This window comes from Dipodomys spectabilis, unplaced genomic scaffold (genome assembly GCF_019054845.1).
Source record: "Dipodomys spectabilis isolate Male_0828 unplaced genomic scaffold, ASM1905484v1 ptg000145l, whole genome shotgun sequence".
Lineage (NCBI taxonomy): Eukaryota > Metazoa > Chordata > Mammalia > Rodentia > Heteromyidae > Dipodomys > Dipodomys spectabilis.
In genome coordinates, this window is record NW_024870822.1 from 14,279,879 (window position 1) to 14,304,304 (window position 24,426).

A 24,426-nucleotide genomic window follows, 5' to 3' on the forward strand; every position below is an offset into this window, starting at 1 on the left:
TTACTAGAGGTCAACAATGTATATACATTGAGAAGGTTTTTTGAGAGAGAGAAAATATTTCACAGTGAAACTTCCCAGACCCCACATAAATGCCAGTGTCTGACCACAAATTCCGTTCCCTGTGAAAATCCAAATAAGCTGAATTTCTGACTAGATACTTGGAAATCTTCCACGTTCTTCACTGTTCTCCAAAAGCATTGTGTTGCTATAAGGCGCAGAATGCAAAGTCTGCATTCCCATCAAGTGTTCTAATTGATCTACACATAGAGAAAAGCTCAACAAACAGGCCTGGCAATGCTGAAAAATCAAACACAGACTTCTTAATAAAGCTGAAAATAGCTTAATAACGCCGAAAATAGTCTCCTGGCAACCCAGAGCATGTTTATTTCTGTTTAAATAGATGACTTCCCATAGACTACTATCAGCTCAGCAGGGTTTCTCGGCAGAAGTACTCTCCTCATGTGCATTTTAAGTTGTTTTCCACTGAAATCCCAAAGGAGACTGTAAAAAAAGCATCTGGCAATCTGGGTAAAAACTGTACCCTTGGTCAAGTAATGCTAATACCTTCACTTGTGTACATCTGGGCTGTTCTAAACAGATACAATACAATCTCCTGGAAGGAAATAGAGAGTTTGTTGATCCTTGTGGAGAAAGGTGCCTTCCTGAGAAATGGAAAAATATCAAGTAGATGTGTGACACAGTCATTATCATTGGAAATGCTGCAACTGCTGTAAATTTTCCCAAACCTGGGATGTGTGGGAGAATGTTTTGGAAATGTTCCAAGAACACCAGAGGACCAGATGGCAAGCATCCTTTTAATACCACAGGAAAAAAAAAAAAAAACGCAACAACTACCAGAGACCCTGGGAAGAAATGGAATCATCAGAAGTGATCCAGAGTAATCAGCACAAGATTTTACCGCTGGTGCAAAAGTCATGACTGAGAAGGGTGATGGACAAGATTCTAAGTAAAATGCTGAAGCTATTCTTAGGATTGGGAAGGAAAAACAGTATCAGAGATAGGATCCCGCCCGCAGCTGGGCCCAAAGGAAAGAAAGAATGGAGCAGCTATTTCCCTCCCATAGAGTCATGTGGGAAGAAGAGAAAAAAAATAAGCATGCTCACAAGAAAGGTGCATTGAGAGACAAAGATGACAAAGAATAATGAAGCAGCAACTGTGTTGAGAAGGATCTTAAAGAAAATAATCTTCTAAATCATATAAATTAGAGGCAAAACTACAATGAAGTCTAATAAGATTAATTAACCAATATGAAGAGTTCATTATTGAAAGAGAAATAGAAAAATTAGATGTTCTCCTCAAGTCTTGAAAATCTCACCTGATGAATAAACTCAGTAGATAAAATTAGTTCAACAATAATTACAGGGTATGCATTTGAAATGATGGAGAAAAATGTAAAAAAGCTTTGAATGGCAGATAATGGGCAGACAATGGCAGCCATCAGGGCCTTGTACTCATTGAGAAAGACTTTTCTTCCTCTCCCTTCTCATTGCTCTCCTTCTTTATCTTTTTCTTTAAACTGTGTGAAGGCTCACCTGAGGCATGGTTTACTCTGAGAGATTTCTCTGATTTCCTTTGTTCTTTCCTGTTCTATCATTGCTCCTTGCTAATGTCTCTAGAGTAATAGGTATCATTTTCTAGTATTCATTGCTTAATTATTGTTGATTCTCAAAGCCTTGTGGGTTCCCAGAGAGGAAGTGTTTCCTTAGGACTTGCACAGTTTGTTGCTCAAAGCAAGTATAATACTCAACAGAGGAAAAAACCATGGTGAGGGGCAAGTGAACCAAAGAATGAATGGATGAGATCACTGTGTGCAAGACTCTTGCTTCCAGCAAGAATAAATGGCTTAATTCCATCACAACTTGAATACCTTAAAAAGGATCAATCCTTGAGACTTTTCCTAGCCTGGAGAAAACAGAGTGTTTATAAATCAAGTGATCCAACATCTCTTTTTGAAGCTTTGCACAAAAGTTCAGTTTTGAGTATGCTGTACACTTTTTCCCACAGATATTGCATCTTTTATAAATCTGAGATATCAAAGGTAGATGAAATTCCATAGGTGTGCTGCAGCCATACACAATATTAAGTAGTTAAATATAACCTCTCTAGAAATTCCTCTGCAGCTAGTACCAATGGCTCATGCCCATAATCCTAACTACTCAGAAAGTTAAGGTTTTTTTTGTTTGTTGTTTGTTTTTGTGGTTTTTTTGGTCAGTCCTTGGGGCTTGAACTCCAGGCCTGGGCACTGTCCCTGTTTTAGCTCAAGGTTAGCACTCTACCACTTGAACCACAACACCATTTCCAGTTTTCTGGTGGTTAATTGGAGATGAGGCTCACAGAACTGTGATCCCCAGCTCTCAGTCTTCTGAGTAGCTAGGTTTATAGGCGTGAGCCACCAGAGTCTGGCAGGAAATTGAGTTTTGAGGATTCAACTTCAAAACCTGCCTTTGCAGAGAAATGTGAGATTTTTAGCTCTAATTAATCAGTAAGGGGAGGGAGGGAGGGGGAAATGGAGGTATGACTTAAAGTGCCCGCCCTGAGTGAGCTAAGTGAGAGAGAGCTCAAGGCCCTGAATTCAAGCCCCAGTATTAGCACACACAAAAATGAATTTCCTTTGCAATTCCTTTATAATACTACCTATACATCCAGAAACTACAAATGTCTGTGTGCAGTGATTGCAAAATCATCTTACCCTTCCCACAAAATGCTGCACTTTCAAAATAATGTAAGTGCTTACATAAGAACACAACTCCAAATAGAAACAAAATATTTCCTCATAAGTTCTAAAAAACGGGAAAATGGTTTGAGAAAAGTATAAAAACTCAGGAATGTATCGAATGGAGTGGGATCTGTGTAGAATATTTAATTTTAAGACTATTACATACTTGTATGAAATACAGTAATTATTAATAGACTGTTGAATAATAGATTAATTTGGTAATACTACTTTGGGTTGAATAGGAGATAATTAAAAAATACAACTTAATCTACTCACAGGAATATTGACCTCTGGTCTTCTCCAAAGCAGCTACTTTTCAAATTCTCTAAGATGCCAAATAAATTATCATCTCATCTACCTAGATGTTTGATACACAACATTTTTGTTCCTTTTTAGGTGAAGGCACAAGAACAAGACTAAATCTTAGGATAAATTCCTCTATTTTGTTTAATAGTTATACATTTGTAATTTTTGTAATGTAACCAAGTACTGAAATTTATTGTTTTTATTCGTTATTTTTCTGGTACTGAATTTTTTTTCTTTGTACTAGGGTTTAAACTTTGGCCTCATGTTTGTTAGACAAGTATGAGCCACATCCTTGAATTCTTAGTTTTAGTTTGTTTTTTCAGATAGGGTGTCACAATTGTATGTATGGACAAACTCAGGCTACAATCCTTTATCCAGACTGGGTTGTTTTTTATTTTTATTTTTTTATTGTCAAGATGATGTATAGAGAGGTTACAGTTACATAAATAAGAGAGGTTACAGTTAATTAAGTAAGGTAATAAGTACATTTCTTATCAAACATGTTACCTCCTCCCTCATATTTTCCATAGTTTCCCTCCCCCACTTCCCCACTCCCAAGTTGTACAAATTATTTCCAACATATTATCTTGTGTATATCGCTGTGGATCGGTTCCCCCTTGTTCTTTGTCTCACCATCCCGTTGTTCTGCTTTTGTTTTCTTGAGTCAAATTCTCCCTCTCCCCCAGTCTCTCTTTCTTGCATAGCTGGGGTTATAGACATATGCTATTAGCTCTGGCTCTGCAATTTTTCTGTTATGTTTCTTTTTACAGATCTCAGCATTTGCATCTTTGTCTCTTTGAAATATAACTGACAACCGAAAATGTACATATTCAATGTATGTACATTATTTGATAGACAAATGCACTGTGTAATAATCACCACAATCTAGCTAATTAAAGGACATTCATGTTTATGATTGTGAGGTTATACTCCCATTAGTAATTCTTTGTAGAGAAATGTTTTTGTCTCTTTTTAAAAGGCATTTTCTATGAAAATATCAATCCAGTAAAAACAATGTCATGTTTTCTTCCAAGTAGTTTCTTCTTGTTCAAAATAATAGACATGAGAGAATATTGGATAGACAAACTGACAGAAAATTTTTAAGGAATTGACTTTAAAATAAATATTTTTTTCTGGAGAATAAGAAGAAAAAAAGATTCTTTTTTATTTGTACATACATGAAATTTTCTCCCTTCTGCAGCAACACTAATCATTTAAATCTATTTTGGATGAACTCAATTTGGTAATAGTTATAATAAACAAGATGATTCAAGTTGAGCTATGCCCATACCACAGTTTTCATCAGTAGACAATGTTTTTATTCAGACAGTATCTGTTTCTATTGCCTATTTTATTTATTTATTATTTATTTTAGGTCCAAGTCCAGGACTTGAACTAAATATTGAAACTTTTGCTTATTGGCTAGTGTTTTACCAAATGAGCCATGCCTCCATCTCCTCCATTGCCAACTTTAAATAATAGAAAGGGATGGAAATAGTACAGAAAAATTTTCATGATGAGACCTCAAAAGATCAATATCCTTGATCTGTTGCTCCTTAGAAAACAGGTATCATGCGGGGAAGAGGCCAAAATAGTCACAGCAGATTTGAGGGTTAATTTCAACTGTCAGTTTCAGGAATGAGTCCATTGTGGCTTTCAGTATATCTCAATATTCTCATTAATATAAATTACTTGTTTAATTACATAAATAATCACTGTTCTAGACCACTAAGTTTTGGAATATATTGTTATGCAGCAATAGATGACCAAAACATTTCCATTCAATTTATGTAATAACCCCATGAAAATAGGCATTCAGCATCTGAAAAATAAGCAAAATGGAGAGCAGATATAGGCTAAGGAATTTTTCTAGTATAGCACAGATCTTATAAGGCGCAGCTAGAATTCAGGAGCCTCAATTCCTTCACTTGCCTATGAAATTTGAGTGATATTTGCAAGGACATTAGCCAAAATAATGAGCAGAAATGATTTGGAGAAAAGTAAGACAACCCATTGCTGTTTTTAATAGCTCCAAAATAGTGCAAAAAGCAAGGCAGATTGATTAACGCTAAAATAAAATTATCTAATAAGTGCAATGCAGAACTTACTTAATAAAACACAGCCTGCCAATCACCTGTTATACCAAAGGACTTTAATATTCCTTATAGAAGAAGAAACCTTATAAAGAAAGAGAGCTTAATAAACTGAGGACATACACAAACATTTCCAATAGAGTATCTCTTCCAGTTGCCTACTCTTTTTTTTTTTTTTTTTTTTTGTCGGTCGTGGGGCTTGAACTCTGGGCCTGGGCGCTGTCCCTCAGCTCTTCAGCTCAAGGCGAGCGCTCTACCACTTGAGCCACAGCACCACTTCCGGTTTTCTGGTGGTTTATTGGAGATAGGAGTCTCACGGTCTTTCTTGCCCGGGCTGGCTTTGAACCGCGATCCTCAGATCTCAGCCTCCTGAGTAGCTAGGATTACAGGCGTGAGCCACCAGCGCCCGGCTCAGTTGCCTACTCTTAACTGTGACTATAACCCTTCATTTATTTGCTCCTGCCTAACTTCCTTCCTTTCATAAATACTTAGAATGAACTTGAACTAAAAGCCTGACTCTGTCCTCGGTTCTGATGCTCTAGTGATGAATGGCTCTCTTATGTCTATTGCCAAGGATGTATTGTATAGTATTGTATGTGTTCAGTTGACTTTCTCTAAAGGACAAAGGGAAATCATTGAATGAGGAGTTTAAATCGGGAAGTGACATGATTTTATTGCTTTTTAGAAAGATCATGCTGGGTGCATTGGAGAAAATAGATTAAAGAGGACTGAACTACAGTCAGAACATAAGTTACAGATCATCTACTCACAGTGAGAGAAGTCCAAATGTTTCTAAAGATAAGAAAGGTCAATGAGAAAGGAAGTAACAGAGAGGGATGTTGGGGGAAGAGATTGCTGGATTCAAGAACTAAAAAGGAGGGAGACTAGAGGACTTGAATAAGATGACTCTTCCCTAGTTGAAAGCATGTTACAAAACAATAATCTGTGCTATACTGATATATGGTACAAATATTAATATTACTAGATGAATATAACTGGGTAGTACATAATATAATAATAGAATTCACCCAATTGTCTTTAGAGTATTTTTAGAAGGCAAAAAGGATGATAGTGACTACAGCAAACCTATCCATGGTTTTATTAATGTGGTTTTGATCATATGTAATCAATAATGACAAATATTGTTTTCCATAGTGTATGCACAAGCTTACATTCCCACCGACAGAGTATGAGACTTCTCTTTTACCAATATTCTCAATAGCATTTATTATTGTTTTTCTTTTTTTATAAGTTTTTTATTGTGAAAATACTGTACAGAGGGGTTACAGCTACATGAGCAAGGTAATGAGTACATTTCTTATCAAGCATAGTTGCCTCCTCCTTTGTTTTTCCCCTACCATCCCTTCCCTCCCACCTCCACAACTACACTCCCCCACCCCAACTTAATTGTAAAGTTCAATTTTCAACGTAGTGTCTTATACATCTCATTGTTGCAATAGGTCAACCTGTATCCCTATTTAAACATTTTGTTTTTTCTCTTCCCCTCCCCAAATTATACCAACATCAAATACAGTGAAAACAGGGGTTATACCATGGGGGAGGGACATACAAAGCAACAAAAAAATCACATGGCACCTTATAAATACATTAGAAACAAAAGCAAGAAAGAAAAAACCACTTGTGTCCCTATCTTGGGGTTCATTTCGCTTAACATCTTCTTATCTGGTCATATGTGCATAGCTTTTGACCTTTTCTACTTGTCCCAGACATATACTAGTTATTGCAAATAAGGGAAACCATGGGACCTATGTTTCTTTGGGCCTGGCTTACTTCACTTAATATTTTTTTTTCCAAGTCTTTCCATTTCCTAACAAATGGGGCAATGTCATTCTTTCTGATGGAAGCCTAGAATTCCATTGTGTATATGTACCACATTTTCTTGATCCATTCATCTGAGGGGCATCTGGGCTGGTTCCATATCTTAGCTATGGTAAATAATGCTGCAGTAAACATAGTTGTGCTGGTAGCTTTAGTATGGTCTTGTTTGTGATCATTTGGGTAAATACCCAAAAGTGGGATTGCTGGGTAATAGGGGAATTCTATGTGGAGTCTTTTGAAGAACCTCCATACTATAGGTCTCCTTGGCACAGGCTGAAATTTTCTTAATAGAGACCCAGAAACACAACAAATCAAAGAAAAGTTGGACAAATGGGATAGCATGAAGCTGCAGAGCTTCTGCATGGCAAGGGACATAGCTAGCAAGATCAATAGAAAGCCTAAGGATTGGGAGAAAATCTTCCATAGCCATACAACAGACAAGGGTCTCGTATCTAAAATATACCTGGAACTCAAAAAATTAAATCTCCCAACAACAAATCCTCAAGGAAATAACTGCCCAATAAATAAGTGGACTAAAGACTTAAAGAAAAACTTCTCTGAAGAGGAAATAAGAATGGCCAATAGACATATGGAGAAATGCTTAACCTCTCTATCCATAAAAGAAAAGCAAATCAAAAACAACATTGAGATTCCACCTCACCCCAGTTAGAATGGCTATAATCAAGAACCCTACTGCTTTGTTGGTGGGAGTGTAAACTTGTTTTGTTTTTTTTTTTTTTCTTGATAATGGCCATTCTGTCTGGGGTGAAGTATAATCTCCATGTTGTTTTGATTTGCATTTCCTTTATAGCCAGAGGTGCTGAGGATTTCTTCATGTGTTTATTGGCCATGTTTACTTCTTCTGAGAGCTCTCTCTTTTAAGTCATTAGCTTTGTGACCCAGCAATTCCATTCCTGGGGATTTATCCATTAGATCACATTTAAGGTTACAATAAAGCCACCAGCACAACCATGCTCATTATAGCACTATTCACCATAGCTAAGATATGGAATCAGCCCAGATGCCCCTCAATAGGAAAATAAATAAAGAAAATATTGTACCATTCCTAAGGAAATAAAAAGGCTTGGAAAAATTTTATTAAAAGAAGTAAGTCAGACCCAGAGAAACAAAGTTTTTCAAGTTTTCTTTCATTTGGAGTAGCTAGAATAAGTATTGGGTGTGCAAGTGGCTACAAATGTATTAACTGAAATATGGCAGACTCTCAGAAAACCTCAAGTAATATAATTCCTTAGAAAGACAAAATCAAACAACAAAAGAGACACCATGAAGTAGGTACTTGCAAGGAGGTGTGGGGTCAAGAGAAAAGGGATAGAATGAAGAGAATTGGTGGAGACTGCAGTCAAGAATTCAGTGTATACATGACAAAATTAAGAAAATGAAAGGGGTGGGTCAAAGGAGGCTGAGAATACTGAAAGGGGTAACACGGATGAAGATGCATTATATTCACAAACTGCTTTGTAAAATGGCATCTCCTTTGTACAACTCCTTAAAGGTAGTAACAAATGACAAATAAAACCATTTCAAAAACAAAATTTAAATTTTGGCGCATCAATAGTACAGCTCAGTTGATGCAAAAAAGCTCTGTCTGTCAGTCTCATATTATGGTCCCTTGTGTTCAAATCATTGTGTGTAATTTGATGAATGTTTGTTTCCCTGCCCTGAATGTTGTGCAAATAAATTTTCCGAAAAGCAAATGTTGTTCCAAAAGTAACTATAAAATGGAAATCCTCCCAAGCCAAAAAGGACATATTATATGCTCACTTAAGATGATGAAGTAAATATTTAGGATTGTTAAAAGTTGGCACATCATTAACAGAAATGAGATGAAATTTCGTGAGAAATGAATCAAGCATCTGTAGTACAACCCTAAACTCTAGGCATCCTGAGCATTTAGATTTTTTTCAATATCAGACTCCTTTGAAACTAAATACCTTCAGTTATCAAGTTATAAAAACTCACCATACACTTACCATATTATGGTATAATGCTGTAAGTGTGTGTGTGTGTGTGTGTGTGTGTGTGTGTGTGTGTGTGTGTGTGTTTACTTGTTTCTTAGTCTTTCCAACAACCTTGCAAGGTAGGTACAGTTATTATTTCACTGTACAGATAAGAAAAGTAAGGCTGTGTCAACCATAAGATTTTCTCTTTCATTTGCTTATATCAAGGCTTGAATTCAGACCTTACTCAAACCTTTTTGCTAACCCTAACTTGAGCCATATCTCCAGCTTAGTATTTTGCCGATTAACTGGAGATGGAGTCTCACAGACTTTCCTGCCTACTCTGACTTAGATCTTTGTCAATTGAGTCACTAAGATTATAGGCATAAGCCACCAGCACCATCTGCATTAAATTTTTATTAATTCAACAATTATGTATTAATTATATTGTATGTGCCACTATTTTATTAAGGAATATGGAAGACAAGGGGGAAAAATCAAGGTATTTTCCCTAGACACACCCATAATTATGTGGAAAAATCAAATAACAGAAATGGAGAATTGTACCACTGTGTATTATCACAGCAGTCTGGTCCAAGAACTACAGGAGAATTTTGAAAATGACCACTTTTAAGAGAGAGAAACTTTAGCTCAAGTGTACCATAAAACTCTCCAATCCTACATGATAGCCTACAGATGGCCTGGATGTGATTTAATATATTCCTCTAGTAAGGAAAGAAATAATGAAGAGTAGGTGAGTTAAGGTACTGTGGTTTAGTGATCTTTGAACTAAAATTCACTCCTTGTTCTCTATTTGTAAAAACAAACACTGGTGATATAGGTTTAGGTAAGCCCAGAAAAGCATGCTTTATGGGGGTGGCAACACCCTAAATCTCTCTCTGCTTATCCAATAAAGAGTCTTATCATAACTGACTTATAATTTAATCTTTCTTAATTGTTTTGTTCTTCAAGGAAGACCTCAAGACAGGAAAGAAGGCAATCTTCCTCAAAGTAAATTTCTTCCACGCAGCTTTCAGTTTTCAGTAACCTGGCCCTGGCATAACACACAATCAGGATAGGTGATATCAGAGTAATAGAATTAAAGCAGTACTTCTTGGAGTTCTAGGTCCAACACAAGTGTCTTTAACTTGTGGTACATAAACCATGCAGAGATCTACAGGTTATAGGCGGGCTGGGAAGGAGGCTCAGTGGGAGAGCGCTTGCCTTGCACACATGAGGCCCTGGGTTCGATTCTTCAGCACCACATAAGCAAAAAAGAAAAAAAAATGGAAATATAGAAGCTTCCAAAAAGAGGAATCCACTACTCTTCTTGATTTTACTTCTGTCTGCAGGCATTCCTGATGGCAAAACTGTTGTTAATAGTTTATAAACATTGTCTTTAGTTTCCTACTTGAATAATACCAATTTCCAAGGACTAATAAAATTATTTTTGTTTGCCAGTTTATGTAAATTATGATCTTAAAATACAGTGATAAAATACAAGCAAGTGATGCTAAATATTTAAATTAGCTTAGGGCTTTATCCTCTTTCTTATATAATCTTTAAAAGAAAGTCTGAAAACTTTGAATTGGACATGAATGGAGTTTGCAACCCATTGTTCTATTATAAACCCAGAAACTGTAGAGGCATTTGACATACCTCTAAACTCTTGAGTCTAGCTAGAAGGAATTCAGAATTCAAAATTCATTTTTTCAAAGAGAGCTGAAAGGTGAATATGGTCAAAATACTTCATGCAAATGTGTGAAAATGAAACAATAAAGCTTGTTAAATTGGTTGGGGGAATGGGAGAGATGAGGGGGCTAAGTCTGATCAAGGTAAATGTATTCACATATAAACATGTCAAAATAAAACCCACTAGTGCAATTAACAGGTATTTTTTAAGAATCATGGGGGGAAAAAAAGACAGAGTAACAAACCATGAAAAAGGTACCACCAGAGAAAATTCCTAACAAAAAGGTCATAAGCAACACAGGAAGAGGGAGGATGTTGACCATGGAGAGAAAACCTTCTATACCAGCTCAGCTTTCTGTTACTTATTATTAAACAAGCTATCATACTTAGAGTAATATTGCACTAATAACTCATTAATAACCTTTAGGGAAAAGGCAGACATCTCTATAAGCCACTGAATTCTTATGATCCAGATAAACAAGAAAATCAGTTGGGAAGTTCTGGAAAAGCCCCTAGATTCCACTCAATAAGACGTTCTTATTTACTCAGTATAACATATCACAGAAAAATGAGAATTGTGAATTAAAATATTAAGGCAGGTTCTTAATTCACTTAGAATGCAATCTATCTGGCTAATTTAAACAAGTAATATTTATGGCACTTTAATTTAATAGAAAAAAAAAAACATCAGTCAGGAGTCACTTATTTCTAATGAATTGAAGCAAATGAGTTTATTCTTCAGACCACACTGCTCAGACTAGTTGGGGTCTCGAGGGGATGGGTAAAAGGTAAAACAGGAGAGGATCTGAGTGTTAGAAACCTGTGAGGTACTGACCATTTAACCAATGTGTGGAATTTTCTTTGTGATGCTGTGAATGATATCCAATGTGCTGCCTTTGCCTCCCATGTCTGGTGTATGGATAGCTTTGTTCTCAATGGATTTCAAAACTGCATTCCGAATGCAGGTGGCATGAGAGTGGAGTTTGAGGTAATCTAGCATATTGCAACTTGATAGTAGCATGGCAGTCGGGTTGGCTAAATTCCTATTGGCTACGTTTTTGCCTGATTGCCTGGAGGCTGTCTCAAACACTGCACACGTGCTCCCATAGTTGGCTCCAGGTACCACGCCAGCCCCTCCCACCAATCCTGTACAGATGTTGTTGATAACATTGCCATAGAGATTGGGCATCAACATGACATCAAACTGTTGGGGGTAGGATACCAATTGCATGGTAGCATTGTCCACAACCATGTTTTCCAAGAAGAGCTGAGGATAGCGACTTGCTACTTCCTCACAGCACTTAAGAAAGAGTCCATCTCCTAGCTTCATGATGTTGGCCTTGTGCACTACTGTCACTTTTTGGCGCCTCAGCTTCTGGGCTAGCTGGAAGGCGTGCTCGGCAATGCGCAATGACTTGACCTTTGTGATAATCTTCAGGCTCTCTACTACGCCTTTCACACCCTCATGCTCCAGGTTGCTGTACTCACCCTCTGTGTTTTCTCGAACAACTATGATGTCTACGTTGTTGTGCCGGGTCTCTATACTTGGAAGATTCTTGAAATGGATGACATTGGCATAGAGATCCAGAGTGGTACGAAGCATGTTGTTACGGGATTGGTGATCCAGTGGCAAGTTGTGATCCATTTCGATGTTACCCTTCAAACAGATGCTGTTTCGACGAACTGCCTGAATGGCATTGTAAACTTCCTTCTCCGGAGACATGGAGGTCACTTGTACCACCTCAAAGTCCACAGGCACACAGGCATGTCTGAACACCGTCTGGACATGCAGCATAAGTTCAGGGCCAACACCATCTCCGGGAATCATAGCCACTGTGTGACGTCCACCATATTTAGCTGATGGAGTAGCTATGTTACTAACAATGTGAGTGAACAGGTGCCTCTGAGAAATCTTAGGGCTATGTAACACTTTCCAAACATGGCCAAAAATGGAAAGTGAGAAAATTGGCTTCACAGAGCTACTGGCTGCAGTCAGCATCCTCAGTGCCATGATCACCAAAACTTATTCCCCGCATGTGAAAGTATGTGTTCTTCCTTTAGTTTGGAATTGGCTTCCTTTGATGGAATTCTAAATCTAGTATTCTCTTCTATGACACAATTTTCTCTCCTTCCTTGTATTCTACGTTGGACATTCTACTATAGCGGGAGAGATTTCTAGAACGGATGAGATGTAAGGTGCAATATAATAGAAAATAACCACATTGTGTAGCTAAGGGTCAGTGCCCAAGCCCTGAATTGAAGACCCAGTACTAACACCAAAAACAAAATAAATCTATCTATCTATCTATCTATCTATCTATCTATCATTTATGATCTATCTATATAGCATTAAGATCACATCAGAATTAAAGAGAAGGTACAGATGTTGTACATTTGCCCCTGCATCAACATGAGCACAAACGTTTCCACTTTCAAAATCTCATAGAAGAATGGTACATCTGCTTGCAGTGATAAATCCATACTGACACATTATTATCACTCCAAGTCCATGGTTTACATTAGATTTCACACTTGATACTACACACTTTGTAGGTTTGGGCAAATGTATGATGACATATGCCCATCATTGACTATTATACAGATATTTTCTCCTTTGTAAAGAAATAAAGATTTTCTCAGAAAAACCTAGTTAGAATTTCAATCTCAGGACTCTCCCTAGACTTCTTGAATCAGAAGTTCTAGAATTGAGGATTAACAGCCTGTTGTAATAATTTTGATGCACACTGAAATTTGGAAGCTAGTGGGCTATGAAATGATCCTAATAAGGAATGAGGAGCAGCTATAGTAGAATAAAAACAAGGATAAAAGAGAGAAATGCTTCCCAGATAATTAATGTATACATATGGGTAGACTACTAACATAGGTGACATTGAACATTATTCTTCTTTTAATATTTTTAATTGTAAAATACTGTACAGAGGGGTTACAGTTGTATGAGTAGGTAGTGAGTATATTTCCTATTAAGCATTGTTACCCTCTCCTTTGTTTTTCCCCTAATATTCCTTCCCTCTCCACCCCAACTCCTCCCTGCACCCCCACCAAGTTGTAAAGTTGTTTTCAACATAGTATCTTGTATGGTCTCATTGTTACAATGGGTCAACCTGTATCTTTGTTTCAGCATTTTGTTATTTTCCTTCCCTTCCCCAAATTAGAAAAAATGTATATACAAGATGCACAGCACCAGAATAAAATATGACAACAGGGGTTATACCATAAAGGGAAGAACATACAAAAGAAACAAAAAAAATCACATAGTACGTACTCTTTATTGTAAATAAAGGAAACCATGGGACCTATGTTTCTTTGGGTCTGGCTTACATCACTTAATATATTTTTCCAAATGTTTCTATTTCCTAACAAATGGAGTGGTGCCATTCCTTCTGATGGAGGCATAGATTCGTGTGTGTGTGTGTGTGTGTGTGTGTGTGTGTGTGTGTGTGTGTGTGTGTGTGTGTGTGTGTATCATACTTTTTAGATCCATTCATCTACTGAGGGACATCTGGGATGGTTCCATATCTTAGTTATGGTGAATAATGCTGTGATAAGCATAAACTAAAGCTGGTAGTTTTAGTACGTGATCATTTGGGCAAATGAATGGGATTGCTGGGTCATAGGGGAGCTCTATGAATAGTCTGTATTTAGCAGACTGAATGAATGATGATGCAATCAATGAAAATATCCCAACATTGGAAGAAAAGCAAGTTGTGTAGAGGATTATGTCTGGAAGTGTCATGTGTGGTAGGCTGTATCTACATAATAATGCCCAAAGGGTGGATTAATAAGGAATTCTCCCACTACCAGAAAATGGGTCATTGTTGATGAAGTAGAATCAAAAGTCATTAATATACTAGAGGGTTAAACATACAGGAGTGTGTGTGTGTGTGTGTGTGTGTGTGTGTGTGTGTGTGTGTGTGAAATAGCCTATAGCAGAGAATATTAGCTTTTCTTTGGCTATGACACATGACAAATGGCATTCATATGAGATTCCCAGGAGCATACCCAATTGTAATGAAAAGCATGGGTGCGCACATGCACACACACACACACACACACACACACACACACACACACACACACACGGCCAAATGACTCACACTGCTCTTAAACTGTTTTACAGGTCATAGTCACAAAAGGAGAATTTTACTAGCAAATTATTAATCTAGCTAATGAGCTCAAAATATGTTATTTTTGAGACAAAACTATATTATGCTGTTTTAGTATGAACAATATTTTGAACTATATTTAAAAGATAAGAAAATCATTATATATGAATAAGGACTTATAACTCTACTGTCAACATTATAAAATGAAAAATATTTTACAATTATTTATAGTGTTAATACAAATAGTCTTGTTGCACATGACATTTTGATCATCATTTTGCTTTATATTTGGACATTAAAACAGTAAGTAACTTCATACTCATTGCTATGCTGTGAATATACAGAAGCATAAACATGTTTCCTTTACCTCTCTTCTTTATTAAATATGAATCCATGGGTAAAAAATTACAACCATAAATCCACAATTTACACACGACAATATTTCAAAATTGCTGTAACTCTTGATGGCATATCAATAATATCAGATCACAGACACTTTTCGTAAATATAAAATAGGCTTGTGAATTATGAGCAATTCACTCCATCCCGCTCAAGTCCTACTTTGGTACACACATGGTGGCACACAATATTGAAATGCAAATGACAGTAACTTTGGAGTGACTCTAATGAGTTTGAAAAGTAAATCATTCACCAAGTACTTATAGCTTAATGCTTATGAATAAGTGAGTAGTTCTCAGAGTGACACTGCAATATGTCATGCCACTAAGATCTAAAAGTACTCATCTAGGCAGAGGTGGATAGAGAAAGCACAGAAAAAAATGACACTAACCCTAGGGACCATTAATATTTGAAGTGCTCAAAAGGGATGACTAGAGAAATGAGCTCTGATTCAGGAATGAACAGTCAGATGGATGTCACAGACTAACAGAATCAAAACACTAGGGATAAGGAGTCAACATTGTCAAGATACTGTTGTGAGGTAACAGTGGAAATAGCAATGCAGCATAGTTATGGACATACCTCAATGAGGTATGTACATCAATGTGTAAGAACATAGGATCCAGAGCCACAGTCTTCCCTGTCTGACCTCTGCATATTTTCCAAGCTTTATTACTTCCTTTGGAACTTATATTCCAGTGGAAGTAGACAGTAGAAAATAAAAGTTAACACACACACACATAAGATTGATAGACAAGTGAGCAAAATATATGGATCTTTTAGTGTCAGGGGGGAAATGAATGCTGTGAAATAATATAAACCCTATATTTTCAAAGAGTTTATGTTCTTGGCAGAGTTAAGTGAAATGTATCTAGATGCTAAATGGTGGCTAAAGATCCAACTGACACTGTGTACCTGGGCTACGATGCTTGGAAAGGGACTTCAATCCAATCTTGATGGAAGGCTAGTGCAGAGGAGGAAATACAGTTTTCTAAAATAGAGGTAAAACTAAAAGGTTGGTGAGATACCCTAACCAATTCTATTTGGCTGAAAGGAAGGGTTTATGTAGGAAAAGTGACAGACAAATGGGGAAAAGTAAATTGGGGTCAGAAAGTAGAGGGCCTTGAGTGGCAATCGAAGGATTTATATGATACCCTCGGGGTAGCAGAGAACATTAAGGGGTTTTGAAATAAAAATAAAAGGCTTTGAAAGATATTGCTTTAAAAAGGAAAACATGCATTAGGAAAAAAAAAGTGAAGTAGGCAATAACGTTTCAGGACCACAGTCACTTCATACAAAACCTTTGTTTAACACAAGTAGATATTTTAAAGCATGCCTTCTTTTTAGGAAAGTTCTTATTTCATGTCCTAGAGTTCCAGATTATGAGCGTTATTTCATATTTTATTTCCAAAGGAATGAATGTGTGGTCTTATTTTCTCTATTGCATAATTAACGTAATTTCTCACCTGTCATGCCATCAATGCTAACAAGCAAAGAAGAATGGCAGAAGGCAGAAAACTAGGAGAAGCTATATATCTAGAAATGTCCTTTTTTCTCCCAAAAAAGAATCTTAGTACACAATACCAAGTATTTAATAGTGCCCTTGATGCAAATCTATGTATATCTTTCTTCAAAGAGGCTTCCTACCTACAATTGCTAATTAGTAAAGAAAATATTCTCCCCTTCAATGAAAGTTATTCAGGTATTAGTAGAGAATTAACTGTATTTGTATCATCCATATGTTTTTGCTTCCTTTGTGAAATTATTATTATTGTTATCTGTGAGTAGTTGTAAAGAGGGGGTTTCAACTAAATACATCAGTATATGAGGACAATGCATTGCGATCAATGTAACCCATTCCAATCATTCTCCCTCATCTCTCCCAAACCTTCAAGTTACCTGATTCTATGTTCATAAGTGTACAGTGAACATTATGATCATTTTTTTCTTTTTCATTAAAATAGAAGAAGTTATAACAACAAGTGATATTGAAGCAGGAATGTTAGCCTTTCTTTAAAAATTTCAGGTGAAGACTGTCCATTGGAAGCACCTCATCTTGTATTACCCTACAAAACAAAATCACAGCCCAGGAACACGTCTATCAGCTACTTTCTTCTAACCTGGGGCCTTGACTATACCATTCTAAAACCTCTAGCAAGATTGTGATCTCCCAACACAATTCATCGATAAGATACCTACATATTTCTTCAATTTCTCTCTAGTTCGGAGGATATCCTTTTAAAGAAGATAAGGCAAGAGAAGCTCTTTGTGAAAATAGTAAATGGAGATTCCCCTCTCAATTCTACTTTTGTTTGTTATCCAATGATTTCTATTCATTAACTTAATCGTATGAGTGGAGTTTTGTTGTGATATTTCCCAAATATGCATACCACACACTCTAACCAAGCACATCCTTTTTTTTTCTGGTCATGGGGCTTGAACTCTGGGCTTGGGCGCTGTCCCTGAGCTCTTCAGCTCAAGGCAGGCGCTCTACCGCTTGAGCCACAGCGGCACTTCTGGTTTTCTAGAGGTTTATTAGAGATAAGAATCTCACAGACTTTCCTGCCTGGGCTGGCTTTGAACCGCGATCCTCACTTCTCAGCCTGCTGAGTAGCTAGGATTACAGGCATGAGCCACCGGCGCCTGGCCCAACCACATCCTTTCTATCACTTTCCTTACTCTCCCTCCTAAATCCGTGTCAACAATTTTGTTGTTTTGTTGTTTTGTTCTATTTTCATATATGCAAAAAACTACTTTGAACCTCTCCCTCATTCACCCTCTGCCTTTGTCTGCTTGGCTTTTACCTGCACCTTCCCCAATAACCTTTTCATTTTCTGGTCATTCATTTCTTCTTCCTGTGTATTAATTGCATCACTATGGTATTTCAGTTGTATACAGATTATACGTGGATCAGAATTACCCTCTCTATTGTTCCATACACCTATTTACATACATGTACATATTCCCCCCACACTCCCCCCCCCAGCTCAAAGCATCTCAGGCAAAGATACACCACAGATTTTTCTCAACATTTCCAATTTTAATTAGGCCAAAAGTCATAGGCTCTATAAAATATACTCGTCACCTGTGGAATCACTGTGACTCAGTTCTTATAATTATTATAATCATTATAGATTCTAGAAAATAGAAGGGGCTTTCAGAAGCCAACTATTTAGCCAAGTGGTATAGTTATTAAAGAGTAATAGTACTGGTTGAGTACTAAAGAGTAGGTTTAATTATAAAAAGTATATACACAGCTAAAACATTCTCAAATGGAATCCTTCTTCCCTCTTACTATTCTGTCTATAAATGCTTTCCTTCCATTTAAGATGGAAATGTGCATCCACTGGGCATCCCATCCTTTTGGGTGATCCGTTAATTCAATCAGAAAAATACAGCCATGAGAGCATGTTGTAGTTATCATTGCACAAATAAGGAAAGTAAGATGCTAAGAGGATGAATGACCCCTTATAAGTAGGTAGAGTCTGAGTCTCTCCACCCTCAAATTTGTGCTCATCTCCCTACATCATTCTGCTTTCCTCTGCTTTGATGTATCTCCAGGGGCTACTATCCTTCTCCTCCCCCATCTCTGAGAACAGAAGGGTCATGCCCCCATAAACACACACATCATCATGGTAGACATTCAGGTTTTTAAAAGATAAACTGAGAATTATGTAACATTAAAAGTTCCTGTAAACAAGTGAGTATGAGTTAAAATTAATTCACCTGAAGTAAATCAAGGACAAGGGAAAGGCTCAAGAACCTTCAAGACAACTATCATTTTTCGCTTATACACAGGAGGACTCTCTACATGCTGCACATTTATTAGTCTGCTAGGTTATCAGGTATAAAGCAGACTATTCTCCAGCAACTTGACATACTCTTCTTCCCTGATACTCTTCTTCCCTGAGCTACAAGTTGTATGGAATGTCAAAGGATGAGAATGAGGATATATAGATATATATAGATACACACAGGTATATATCTATATATATGCAGTGAATATGAGCAAATTTCATTGGGTTTTTCCTGAGCCTGAATAACAGAGATTGTATTAAAAATAGAATGCATGATGCTCCTAAGCTACTAATGAGTTCTGTTTGAATATCCACATTGCCAGTCACAATATCCTGGGCTCCTCTGCCTTACAAAGGGACACCTTAATGAAGACATTTTCAGCTGTCTGAAGTAGTCTTGTGGACCATAATCTCTCTCTTTCCCGAGGCAGTGTGGAATACTGCCTGTCAAATATAATTACCAGGAGAACAGAAACTTCTCACTAATACCATGTTAACATGCCCACCATAAGCCCATGTGAAATGAACACAATAATGTCTGAGTTCATTGACTAAAACTGAAAGACATGGCTTGTGGTGCTCATCAACACCAGAGCATTAGAAAGGATATGATGTGACAAGACAAAGGAGGTTTTTATAGATGCAAATGTATTGTATCAGGTTAGCTAAAATTTAGCAGTGCCAGTGTCATCTAATACCTATGGACTCTTGGTGCTACTTGATAAAAAATAATTTGAAGGGTTTTATGCTAGCTCAAAACCTACAGAAACATAAAACAAATAGAGATAAATAAGCTCTCAGTTTATGTATATGAAAATTAAGAAGAATCTTACAAGCATCTCAACTGGAGACATGAAATCTCCTTTGCAATATCTAATTCAACCATGGAATCTAGGACAGCCAATCAAGGAGTAAACTCAGCTGACATTTGAGTAATATTTATGCATTTATTGTTCTATGCACAGAAAATGAGGGGAAGGAAGCCAGGCATGGTAGCATACATGTGATAATCCTAGCCTGCAGAGAAAATTGAAGCAAGGGAATTGCAAGTTAGAGGATTGCTTGGGCTACATACCAAGTCCCTGACTCAAAGGGAATCAAAGTGAAAGGATGAACTAAAAGAAGGAGAAGAAGATAAAGAGACTAATGAGAGCAGAGGAGAAACTACAAAAGCTAAAAGGATTTCAGGAAGAAAATCTTGATTTCTATACTAGCAAAGATGTGTCTGATTTTCCACTGTCCACATCTTCTATATGTTAAAGCCAGAGTAAGCTGGCAAATGGTCAGAAATACAGCTTTCTAGGGAGTAGCTTTTCATGCATGCTTCTTGGGTAAGTTAATCTTGGGATAGAACTTCCCACTAAAATCAAACTCCAGTCGCCTAGAGTGACAACTCCTATCCCTTAAATAAAGTGTCAAATACTTACCATTTTATCTTTCCTCTGTGTCCTCCCCATTTTCCTTTCAATGTTTCCTGTGCTCATCTCCTAGGTAAAATCTATGCCCCAAAATCTATTTACATAGTTTCCTTCTAAGTCCCAAACATACAAATTCTTATACATCCAATACTTCTGCTGCATTGCCATAGTTTTAGCACACCTGGTTCTGGCTTGCACCAGAACAAGAGCCTTTTAGGAAAGGCAGTCACTACCGGGCACCAGTGGCTCACATCTGTAATCCTAGCTACTCAGGAGGCTGAGATCTGAGAACTGAGGTTCAAAGCCAGCCTAGGCAGGAAAGTCTGTGAGATTCTTATCTCCAGTTAACCACCAGAAAACCAGAAGTGGCCCTGTGGCTCAAATGGTAGAGCATTTGCCTTAAGCTGAAGAGCTGAGGGATAGCTCCCAAGCCCAGGATAAAAAAAAAAAAAAAAACTGGTGAGAGAAGTCACATACCAGATGTGATGGTGACATGTCACCATGTAACAAACTGAGCACATTCTTTAAGGTCAGGGGCAGTTTAGTAACATAAGTATACTTGACCCCAGGGAGTCAGGCTGAGCCCTGCAGCATATTTCAGAATGACAAAGGAGTCAGAGCACAGCAAGATCTTTAAGCTACTTGTAACTTGAGGCCAAAGTGAAGAGTTCCCTTGTCTTTTTTCTTTCTTTCTTTTTTTAAATGCCAATATTAGTAGATCCTTCAGCAGATCTGCCTCCTGATCTTAATTGTTGCCATTACAGGCAACCCCAGTGGGATTTGTTTCTTTCATGGATTCAAATTCAGACAATCAAATCTTCATTTCTGACTATTAAATACTCAGGGTAGAAAAAAAATCTACAAAAAGGAGTATTTATGATCTCAAGTGTAAATATATATATATATATATATATATATGTATATATATATATATATATATATATGAAATGGTATAAAAATAGTATAAAGTGAAAGAACATTTAGAAAACTGACAGAAAGCCAGGTGCTGGTGGCTCATGCTTGTAGTCCTAGCTACTCAGGAGTATGAGATCTGAGGATGGAGCCAGCCCAGGCAGGAAAGTCCATGAAATTCAGTGGTAGAGTACTTGTCTCGCATGCATGAGGCCCTAGGTTCGATTCCTCAGCACCACATAAGCAGAAAAAGCCGGAAGTGGTGCTGTGGCTCTAGTGGTAGGTAGCTAACCTTGAGCTGAAAAGCTGAGAGACAGTGCCTAGGCTGAGTTCAGGCCCCATGACTGACATTAAAAAAAACAAAAAACAAAAAAAAACAAAAAAAAACCTGGAAGTGGAGCTGTGCTCAAAGTGACAGAGTGTTAGCTTTCTACAGAAAATGTTAGGGACAGTGCCCAGGCCCTGAGTTCAAGCTCCCATATGAACCAAAAAGAAAAAGAAAAAGAAAAAAAGCCTGACATAGCTATGCACAATAGTATTAGACATCCAAATACTAAATATTCTTTGTGTATGAGATCCTTTGCTAGTCAATGAAGATAAGAAAGATAACAGCTCTCCTCAGATGCCAGAGCCTAATGCTTGTAATCCTAACTACTTGGGAGATGGAGAATAAGGAAGATCATGGTTCAAGGCCTGCCAGGGTAAGAAAAATTTACAAAACCCCATCTCAACTGTCAATAACCTGGCTCTAGCCACAGGTGGTCCACACCTATAATCTTAGCTACTCAAGAGGATGAGAGATGGAGGATCACAGTTCAAAGTTAGCTAGACTTGAAATGTCTGTTAAACGCCATATCCAATTAACCAGCATTAAGCTTAGTTCAAGACATTGCTCAAATGCTGAATGCCAACCATGAACAAACAAGCCAAGCAAATGGCAGGCCCCTGAATTCAGGCCTTGATAGTGGAAAAACAATATACCACAGAACTGAGAAAAATAAAGGAAAGGATGACTGGAAAGGGGGTGAAAATGTTGAAGGGATGACATAGATCAAGTAGCATTAGATACATAAATTGTTTTGTTAAATGGAAAAAATTCAATATATAACCTAAATATGAAGAAAAGCGAGAAGGGGTGGAGTGGGAGAAGTGGGTGAGGATGTTGAAAGGGGTAACATTGACCAAAGGGCACTGTACTCATAAACTGCTCTGTCGAATGGTAATTCCTTTGTATAACTACCTAAAGAAAATAGTAAAAAAAAAAAAAAAAGGTGGGGGGGGAGAAGAAAGAGGAGAGGAAGAGGAAGGAAAGAGCTGGACATGGTAGTTTACACTTATGTCAGCAATACTAAGAAGCATAAAATAGGAGGATCATAGTCCAAAGCAAAAGCAAGAGACCTTGTCTCAGAAATAACCAGTAAAGCCAGGCGCCGGTGGCTTACGCCTGTAATCCTAGCTACTCAGGAGGGTAAGATCTAAGGATTGTGGTTCAAAGCCAGCCCAGGCAGGAAACTGCCTGAAACTCTTATCTCCAATAAACCACCAGAAAATCAGAAGTGGCGCTGTAGCTCAAGTGGTAGAGCGTTAGCCTTGAGCTGAAGAATGCAGGGACAGCCCTCAGGCCCAGGGTTCAATCCCCATGACTGACAAAAAAAAAAAAAAAAGAACCAGTAAAAAGTTCTAAAGACATGAGTCAAGTAATGGAAGACCTGTTTGGCAAGTATGAAACCCCAAATTCAAACTCTAGTATTACCTTTGCTTTTCAAAGGAGTCCATCTGGTAATGGTCCAGCTATATGAAAAAGTGTGATATATGCACCAAATATTGCTATGCAGGAGCAGAGGATTGTGAAAATCTTCAATAAGAAGATAAAACTTGGTTTGCTCTTGTGAGGGGGAGAGAAATTTTCCTTAAAAGAAAAAAAAACTAGACTACATTCTAAGCAGAAATAGCAACAAGAAGAAAAGTATAAATGTTAAGAGGGGTCACAGGCTATTCCCCATTAGAATTGGAGGTTAAAATATCCAGACAGGAGGTACGCACTAATATGACCTTTTCCAACAACAATAGGTATGTGTTAAATTTCAGCATATTTCTGTTCACAGATATCTAAACAGAATATAATCTGCAATCAGGAAACACAATACCCAGATTGTTTCAGGAAGTGGGAGAGGAGAGAAAAAAATGTGGAGAAGCAACATCTTTAACAGCATATCTTCATTTCTCGTTTCCCGGCTCTATTGAAAGCTGTTTATCCACCAGATGTGTGTCTGGATATAATCTTGTCAAATTGCATTCCAATTCTCCCTCCAAAGCTGGTTTAGAAAGTTTTTGTTTTTTTGTATTTTGTTGTTGTTGGTATACTAAGAAACTTTGAATTTCATTAGCTCCATAGAAGATGATCCAAGCAGAAAAGTCTGTTTGTCTTACAATATATCCTGGGGGTTTCCTAAGGATAGTGTCTCTATTTTCAACCAGGACAAGAATGAGGGAATTACTTTCCTGTGAGACAGAATGTCTCCAGAGCACAGGTTATCAACACACTTAAGAAAACAGAGGTGTCAGCTTTGGAAGTTCAGCTTCTATGGACAGGCTAGATAAATGTAAAATCTTGCTAACCTTCGTAAGTGAGAAGTAAGCACTCCAAAGGACTCCCCTTTGATTGGTCTAGCCCCGTGAAAGATACAGTCCAGTTGGTTTCATTCAAGTCTCAGGACAGTCCATGTGAATCCCAAGTCTCTTTGTTCTTACCACGGAGATTGAGTTCTACCAGTAAATTAGGTGACCTGCATATGTTGTGTCCATCATTTCAGACCATTACAATTCCCTCTGCTCCCCTCTGTGTCAAAAGAAGGTGAAAGACTGTGCTTCTGCAAAGCAAGTCAGTGGCTGTGGGCCTTGCTCTACTGCTGTAAGATGTCCCTGTGCTCCACGTGACCATCCTGTAGCCCCTCAATGGCCATCGCAGCACAGCTGGGTTCTTTCAGCAAAGGCAGTGAAATGTACTGTAAAAAGAATGGATGGCAAAATACTTCTTAATAGCACAGGGGAAGAAGCTTGCCAAACACACAGTACAGTTCAGCTGGCTGGTATTTTCATCAGTGACCACCAGTGTCTGCCACCTTTATAGACAAGGAGTTAACAATAAATA

At 37.6% G+C, this 24,426-nt stretch overlaps 2 protein-coding genes across 2 annotated transcripts in view; both read right to left on the reverse strand.

Moving 5' to 3' along the window:
- Window positions 1-24,426, reverse strand: part of Nell1 (neural EGFL like 1) — an 837,848-nt gene that overhangs the window by 252,980 nt on the left and 560,442 nt on the right. The window lies entirely within an intron of this gene.
- Window positions 8,754-12,636, reverse strand: LOC122117861 (isocitrate dehydrogenase [NAD] subunit gamma, mitochondrial-like). Its single transcript, XM_042691742.1, has 2 exons — window positions 11,513-12,636; window positions 8,754-8,793 (listed from the first exon to the last, which is right to left on the reverse strand). Exons 1-2 carry the CDS (start codon window positions 12,634-12,636, stop codon window positions 8,754-8,756), a joined length of 1,164 nt encoding a protein of 387 aa, XP_042547676.1.